Genomic DNA, 8,821 nt, shown 5'->3' on the forward strand with positions numbered 1-8,821 from the left:
TTAATATATTCCATGCATGAGAAACTGTAAGTTGAAATTAAATTTTATCAACAATCATTTTCAAGTGGTTCAATGTGCTTTTTTTTTTTTTTTTTGCCACCGGTTCAATGATTATTTGCAGAGGTAGAGTAGTATAATATAGGATTCATTTGGATTAACGATTGGGAAAGTAACTTATTATTAATTTGACTTTTAAAAAGGTTAGATTGGGTGATGTAAATTGTGTTTGGATTGAATTTTATAAAAGTTAGTTTTTGAAAATAAGTTGTTTGGATTATGATTGAATAAGTAATTTTAATTTGTAAAATTATCAAAACGAGTAAGACTTTTATTAAACAATAAAAAATTAAAAAAATTATCAATTTACGCAATATAATAATTTTAAATTATTTATAAGCTCCTATTGATCTCATATATTTTTTTATCATTTATTATAAGAGCATGTTTGAAAATAAAAGTATATTTTTAGAGGCATATTTAAAAATAAAAATATATTTTTATGGCTATATTTGAAAATTTCTAACTTATTTTTACTTTTTTATTTAACTGATTTTTTATTATCTACAAGTTAGTTATTTGAGATTTATAATAAAACTAGAAGAGACAGTAAATTTCTTCACTTTTTCTCTCTCATATTTTAAAAGTCATAAGTTATAAGTCACAAGTAACTAATTTTTACTTATAACTTATTGTAACTTTTTATGCAAAAGTCAAATTACTCCATCGCCAACCTAAACATCATAGATTTTTCAAATGTGCTCCTGCTGGAAAAAAAAAATTATTGCCCTCCAAATAATGAGCCAAACATGCTCATAATTTATTTGACTTGACTTATTCTATATGTGATTTTATGCATTTTCAGAAATTAATTGGTACTACCCAAAACAAGAAATTAAAAGCTTGCAAAAAAAAAAAATGAAATAAAAAGAATGTCTAAATTTAGTTTTTATATCATTTCCTCCTTAACGTTATAAATTCAAAATATTTAAACTGAAAAATTTAAACAACACAAAAAATATAAGTTTCAATTTTTTATATTATATTATTTTTTTAAGAGTTTTAATTGCAAAATATTTTTAATTTTAATTAAACAATACAAAATAAAATAAAAAAGATCTAAAGAAAAAAGATCTAAATTATGGTATTGACCACCATTTCACCGTCCATCGTCATCAAACCCATCACGCTCCATTTATTACAGTCTCTCTACCCGCACTGCTCTCTCTGTTTCTCTCAATCTATCCTCCATTTTCTATCTATCAGCGCCAAAAAGTCGAAGACAACGGCCACCGTTACAAATCTCAAATTTACGTCCATGTCCTTCTGAATCTCTTCCCTCTTCAGTCCTCAGCTCCCACGCAACTGGATCTGACCCACATTTGCTTCTTCCTCTTCATCCAGCGATGGCCGCTGCCCTGGAGTGTTGGTCGAGCCGTGCCAGTACGGACGAGGAAATGGTGGAGCAGGTCCTGATGAGGACGCAGCATAGATCCGAGGGCGAAACGACGTCGGAGAGCTCTTCTACTGCTGGTGGACCGAAGGAGACCTCGCAGATGCAGAAGAAATTGCAGAAGCTGAGTCGCAACGTTACTGAAGCTATAGCGTCGTTCAAAAACTCGCTCAATCTGGATTCTGCTCGTGACCCAGCGCCTCCTTCGAAGGTGGATAGTTCTCGCAAAGTTGTGTGGGGAAGTGTCGTCCGGAATCTCACTCAGCTTTATCCTGGTAGCCAGCTGCCGGAGAAGCTCATGTCCAATATTCGCAAGCATTACGATTCGTTGCCTCTCAGGTGGGATTCTGCTGAGCATTCTATTGTCTTTTGAATGAGATTAGATTCTGAACTGTTTTGAAAGCAGCTCTTGAACTCGAAATAAATGGCATGATTCACAGTCTGGTTGTGTTGTCTGTGAAAGTGATGATGTTATAAACATTTGGGTTCACTTCTTGGTGGTTTCATTCACCTATTTGGCTCTTACCTTCACCTGTAAGACTGACCGGAGCATGCGGGTGCTGGAAATTCTAGTCAACTAATATAGAGTCTTCGTTTACTTCTAATTTTTGCCTCGCATAAAATTGTTTTTTTTTTTTTTTCCTCCTTTCGTTTTCACAGCTATGCTCAGGTTGGATTTGATATGAAAGATGTATTTCTGCACATCAAGTTGATGGAGCAAGCATCAGTAGATGATCAGCCTGCAATCCTGATCCAAGAAGAACCAGATAATGAAATTCAAGGGTGTATATATAAGCTGACTTTTGCTTGCAACTCTCCAATTTCATGGCCCTCAATGTCCAGTGCACTGGATAGTTCATGCATTTGCTGCAAGAAGATACAGATCTTTGAGAAAAAAAGTTTCACCCTTGGCATTGTCCTTCTTCTTGTTCAGCCTGGGCAAGATAAATTGATCAGAGTTCGAGTTGAGAATGCTCTGAAATTTGCAATGAAGAAGCCCAAAACCAGTGCAGTGAAGCTTCCTTTTGGCCTTTGCGGATGTCAAGAAGAGAATTCCAAAGGGAGAGAACTTGGAGAGATTGAAGAAGATAGTGGCGATGCATATTATGGAAACGGTTTTGAGAATTCTAGCCAAAAAGTTCAGCTACAGGTACCATTACCTACTTCCTCTTTTATTGTATCCGTAGATGAATGGCAGACAATTCAGTCTGGTGGGGAAGAGATCAAAAAATGGCTATTGAACTCAGATAGTCTTGAGTTTGTAGAACAGACTGGACCCAATTCATATAAAGGGGTCCACATGGGTAGAAGGGTTGGAATCGAGAAGCTTAAAGGGTGTGATAAAGGAAATTCTTATCAGTTTGAGCTCCGTCAAGATCTGCTAGAACTGATGACTTGTGGCCACAAAAAGATTCTGCAATTTTGCGGTGTTTCTGTGGATGAAAATCATGGGTTATGTGTAGTGACGAAGTTCATGGAAGGTGGTTCAGTTCATGATTTGATGCTAAAGAACAAGAAGCTCCAGATAAAGGAAATCATTAGAATTGCTGTTGATGTGGCTGAGGGCATCAAGTTTATGAATGATCATGGTGTTGCATACAGGGACCTCAATACTCAGAGGATTCTATTGGATCGCCATGGGAATGCTTGCTTGGGAGATATGGGTATAGTCACCGCTTGCAAAAATGTTGGCGAGGCAACAGAGTATGAAACTGATGGTTACCGGTGGCTGGCTCCAGAGGTTTGCCACTTTGCCCATAATCTCACTGATTACAACTTTAGCAAAGTTATCAAAATTATCAAAATAATTTGTTCCTAGTTATGTGTATTGTATGTGCCATACATGGTCCATGATATTCTCTTTAGTTGTTCTCTGAAAAGATAAAAACACAAAAGTAAAAAACATGCTCCCAAAGTGTCAACTCTCCCTTTTTGAAAAACTTGCTCTTTCTCCATTCCTATAGTTTATCGCCTAGACGCGTCATCTAAATGAGCTTGCCTGTTAAAAAAAAGCTATAAAAGATGGCAATGAGCTTTAGGCCTTTACCCTGCTGGCTACCGCTGTGCCAAATCTTTATCTGGCGTTGATCTCTTTCTGAACATTACTACCGGTAGAAAATCAGAATTTCCCTATTACTATGACCAGAAAAATGCATCTTCAAATAGTTGTTATGTTCTTAATGTGTGATTCATATGGTTGCTGGAGTTATTTGGTTTAGGCAGGGATGAAAAGCTATAATAAAATTCAGTTATTTCCAACGTGGAAAAAGTAAATTTTTTCACCCCGTGTTATTGATGCCTAATTAATTTCAAAGTCTCTGTTCTCGTGATTGTCACTGCAGTGTTTCAACTACAGTAATTTTGAAATAAAAATTGTAGAACAGAGGCCATCTACTTCTCTTATGTTACACAATCAATCTACTCGATATGCCCTCTCCTATGATTAATAAAATATTAAACTAAATATTTTCTATTTACAACATATATATAGTCGCCCAAACCGCAAAAATGTTTTATAAACTCTCCATCTGGTGTCCTGCATGTCCTCATTCACACCTGTTTTACGACTTAACTTCCAGTCTAACGTATTTGAGATCAATTATCTATGCTGTCTGCCCTTAGTGGGCTGAAAAGACTTATTATATGTTTTGCTTTAAGGCAATTTAGAGTACTTTCCATAGTTTTTATTGTCTCAAATGACTTTTAAGATCCATCGTATGCGAAGCATATTACTAAATTAGCCTGCCCATAAAGAAACTTTATGTCGCTTGTCCTGGCATCATTTGTTTGAGCATGCTTAACATGTTTTCATGATTGTTTTCTCTTTCCCTTTTTTTTTTTTTTTTTGGTTAGACCTTTATTTGAGCATTCCTGTGTCAGGCAAAGTAGTGTCTCCGTGTGATGCCAATTATAGCACAATTGATTCAACAATGGAGCCCGCATGTTTTAAAGCTTTAGCATGACGCTTATCCCAGCATTCTAGTTATTGTCCTATTGCTAAAGCTACTATGAAAACACTCACACCTCGTGTGCGTGCAGAAAAAAGAACAGATAAAAACAATCTGGTAAAGCCATTATTTGGAACCCACGTTGTCTGAAGCCTAAATCTCAATTCTGACCTGGATACCCAGTGTTTGTTTTGCACTTATAACTGGCTGATAGCATGCGTTTCCGTCTTGTTAGTCTTTTTATTCAATATGATCTTTGATGGATTATATTACCTTGTCTCCAAAAGCTGACTTGCCTTTTCTTTTTTTCCTTCGTTTTTTGGAAAACAGATAATTGCAGGTGACCCAGAGTGTGTGACAGAGACATGGATGAGTAATGTTTACAGTTTTGGCATGTTCCTTTGGGAGATGGTTACTGGTGAAGCAGCCTATTCTTCATATTCACCAGTACAGGCGGCGGTGGGCATAGCTGCTTGCGGCCTCAGACCTGAGATCCCAAAGGACTGTCCTCAGAGTCTGAAAACCCTCATGACCAAGTGCTGGAACAATCAACCTTCAAAACGCCCTCAATTCTCTGAAATATTGGCTACACTCTTGCGTTCAAACAATACCAATAGGTAATTATGGAATACTATATGTGGATAGTAATATTGATACGAAGCTTCCATGTCAGGAACCCTTATGCTTTTTAAATTAAGTGAAGATGTAAAGTTTTTTATGTTTGGCAATTTTGTATCATTTCTTCATAGCATAATGAATCCAGGTGTTGGGGGTGACTTTTGCCCCTCTTAGAATTGTCTTTGCCATTATGAACCCTCTACATCCGCATTATTAGGGTGTTCTGTGTGATACCTGAAAATTATTTTGTGAAAACTAGGATGGGGATTAGAAAAAGCAGGTGTTGTTTTTGGGGCCACAGCCAGTGGACTGAGATGAGGACCATCATTTATAGGTTCTCCTTTTTTGTTCGTTTGGTGGGTATCTTGAGGGCCCAGAAGAGAGGCTCTTTTTTAATTGTGCTTTTTTCGAGTGGTGAAACTGTCAAATTCTTTTGGCCTTAACTTTCCTGATATCAATCCTTTTTAACTTTGTGTATTCAATCTAACAACTTTGTTAAAAAGCATGTACCTCAAATTACTCTTTTCTTTATTTTCAACCAAGTTATTTTTAACTTTTTCTAATAGTCCACGACCATTTGGGAAAGTTGTTGAGATATAGATTACTCTTTTCTTGACTTTCTTGTGTTGATCAGGAAGGAAAAGAATGTTAAACTAATCCTGTTTCCAATTCTAAATATAGGAGCTAGACATTAGATTTATTTTAACCTTAAATATAATATCTCAACTCATTGTCTTCTAAATTTATTTTTCATTAAAGTATCTCTTTTGATTGCAGATAGAGTGAAAATAGGCCAGTGTGGGCTTGTGGCTTGAACTGGCCTGGCTTGTTTAAAAATAGGAATACGCTTATGTCTTTTTGAAGACTTATTTTATTTAACAGACTAGGTCCAAGCCTATTAAGCTTGTTAGGTCGATTTAGACCTGCTATAAATTTATAATATTACACAAAATTGTGTAGAAAGTAGGCGTTCTTGTTGGTATTGATTAGATTCCATCATATTTTGATATTGAGTTATTATAATTTTGAATTGATTTACGTAATTATGACTTATTTTCAACCTATTTAAAAGCCCCCGTTTTTTGGTGAACTGGTGAAGCTTGTTTTGACAGTCTAGGCTTGTTAGCCTGTCTCAGACTTAGGCTAAAAGAAAAGCCTATGCCGCGGCACCCGGTTGACTTGTTATAAGCTTACCTTGGCTCTGGCCCTGGCCCTGGCCTGTTTCCACTTTCCACCCCTAATTTTTGTACATAATAAAGGTGTTTTTACTAATAAGTAGTTTTTTTTAAACCAGAACTAATATGCATTTTGAATGCATATGATTAAAGCGGTTCTCATTTAGTGCTAATTAGAACATGATTTCAATGATAAATTCACTGTTTTCTGTAAGAAATATTAATTATAAGACTACCTTTATTTTGAACCAATTATTTATTAAAATAAAAAATTATTTAAAACAGCAAAAATTGAGATTGAATATGTCCAAAATTGAATAGTTCATCCTTTGATGAGTAGTTTTAGTAAGCATGGAATGTGCTCCAATGGTTAAAGATGATATTTTAAGGGCACCAATACATTTTTTTTACAAATAACTAATTTATTTTCTTAATATCTATAAATTAGTTTTCATGCATGTATATTAAATGCTAGAAGTAGTTACACTTTTGTTTCTTGTTTTATTAATTTTATTAACTACTAATATTTTGATTTTATTTCTTGTCTTGTAAGTAGGGGTGTTCAAAATAGTCCGTTGGCTAGTCTGTTCTGATTCCGGCCATTTTGGGATAGGATGGACAGGACAAGATAAACCGGGACGGGACAAAAAATAGGGCTAAGACAGACACGTGTAATACAAAATGTTTATATTTGTATATTTTAGCACATATATAGTTGAATGATTATTATTTATTTAGAGTTTTTATAGTTGGTTATAATTTTTGAAAAGGTAAAAATAAATTTTAGAGTTATTATTATGCCAATTATTATTTATTTAGGCTTTTATAGCCCAACAAAGTTTAAAAAAAACAAAAAGATGCTTTCAAAAGAACTAAGCTCAAAGAACTAAAACTAGAAAAAAAAAACTAGAAAAAAAAAAACAAAACAAAAATCCATTGTAATAGCTTAACCATATGGCAAAGATATTTTACCAAAAGAAAAGAAGAAGCAAAACATGACGCCTCAGTCTTGTTCTTCAGGACAAACTTGTCCCGGTCTCGCCGATCCCCTTCTGTTATGTGAGCAGCTATATTTGCAAGTGGCAAACTAAATGATAACAAATACAAATTGTTGTATGCTCATTTGGCGAACCTCTAGTCATTTAAAAACGAAGTTGTTTGCTTCTATGACATACTTCATGACGTACTTGCATTCAGACCTTTTCTCAGGAGTCCAGAGAAATTGCTTATTTCTTTTGGCGTAAAATCATGTAAAATAAGTTATAATCATTTTAACTTTTCAAATAGATAAATTTTACCAAGACAGGATCAATTTCTCCCCATTTTAGGCCACTCGGGGTTCAATGTTAACCATTAAAATGGGCCAGCCAGCCCATTTATCATTGATATATCCTCAAGTCACTAACTCTTAATTCTCACATTCCCCTAGTGGAAATCTGGGCCATGGCAGCAATAATTAAATTTATTCAGAAAAGGCATCAGCACTTTGAAGTTTTTTTTGAGGCGTATCAACACCTGATACACCTCAATTTTAAATGCTAACCAAGTATCATCAAATGTTGATACCTGATACATATTAATTTTTACTCATTTAAAATTTTGATTTTAACAATGTCATGGTTAGAGAATTGGAACAGACACGTTATAAAATTAAAAATCAAATTGAAACATTAAAAAACTAAATATACTTTTTATCTAAGTTTATATACCTATTACCTTCTTTAAATGGAAGGATCAATTATATAAAATGAAGAAAATTAAACAATATCCCTATTACCGGTGTATGTGACTTTGGAAAAGTTCATAGCTAGTGTGTCTCACACACCCACACATCATCATCGTCTTTTCTTTTCTTTTTGTTTTTTTTTTCCTTTTATGGAAACAAGGAGAAGCTCATGGAGGATGTTGGTTCATATGGGCTTCATAACCCATAAAGGAAATAGTGATTAGTGAAGCCCATACACGCAATGGAAAAAGAAAAAAAATCTGGCAAGATATTCTTGGATATACACTTAATTCTCTGTTTTGCGCAGTTAATTTCTCTTTCATGAAGACTACAATGATAAATTACTCATGCTTTTCTTTTTTTCTTTTAACCAGAAAATTCTTTTCTTTTTTGGAAAAGCAATTTCGCAACTTAAAAGAATTTATTATTACTTTTCAAAGTTCAAATAAAAAATTTAAATACTAATTAAAATTAATTATTTCATTAATTAATGCATAAAGTAGCATCTAGCATTCTAATATTGTTTCTTGATTCCATCCAACACTTTGATATTAATTTTTTTTTTTTTGTGTTTCTAGTACCTTAATCTTATTTATAGTATATTTAACACCCTAAACTATAAATAAAATTAGGGTGCTAGATGATACTAAAAAATAACATCAAAGATAACTGAATACATCATAAATAAGATTCAGGCTGATTCTATTAGGAAATATTACCAATATGTCGTGTACTACTTTACAGTTAATTAATATATATAAGACTAGTTCTTATATGAACAAGATGGATAGATCTAGTGCACGTTTTCTTTTATGTATCTCCTTCTCATATCTTTAATTTGTTTTTAACTAATATACCATATACATTTTCCCCATCTTTTACATCCCCTCTTAGTTAATGAAGT

The 8,821-nt window shown here is 33.9% G+C and overlaps 1 protein-coding gene across 1 annotated transcript; it reads left to right on the forward strand.

Moving 5' to 3' along the window:
• The first annotated feature begins 1,247 nt into the window (after positions 1-1,247).
• Positions 1,248-5,459, forward strand: LOC114740029 (probable serine/threonine-protein kinase DDB_G0282895). Its single transcript, XM_028928146.1, has 3 exons — positions 1,248-1,789; positions 2,111-3,191; positions 4,729-5,459. The coding sequence occupies exons 1-3, from the start codon at positions 1,404-1,406 to the stop codon at positions 5,017-5,019; spliced, it is 1,758 nt and encodes a 585-aa protein (XP_028783979.1). The 5' UTR covers positions 1,248-1,403; the 3' UTR covers positions 5,020-5,459.
• The last annotated feature ends 3,362 nt before the right edge of the window (positions 5,460-8,821 follow it).

The sequence above is a fragment of the Neltuma alba genome, unplaced genomic scaffold (genome assembly GCF_004799145.2).
Source record: "Neltuma alba isolate B1F8T4 unplaced genomic scaffold, ASM479914v2 tig00003027_pilon, whole genome shotgun sequence".
Lineage (NCBI taxonomy): Eukaryota > Viridiplantae > Streptophyta > Magnoliopsida > Fabales > Fabaceae > Neltuma > Neltuma alba.

What these genes read in the sequence shown, in the direction of transcription:
- LOC114740029 (XM_028928146.1), top strand. Translation starts at nt 1,404, where the DNA reads ATGGCCGCTGCCCTGGAGTGTTGGTCGAGCCGTGCCAGTACGGACGAG. An exon ending in TACGATTCGTTGCCTCTCAG is followed by an intron (nt 1,790 to 2,110) that starts GTGGGATTCTGC and finishes TCGTTTTCACAG; the next exon opens with CTATGCTCAGGTTGGATTTG. An exon ending in ACCGGTGGCTGGCTCCAGAG is followed by an intron (nt 3,192 to 4,728) that starts GTTTGCCACTTT and finishes TTTGGAAAACAG; the next exon opens with ATAATTGCAGGTGACCCAGA.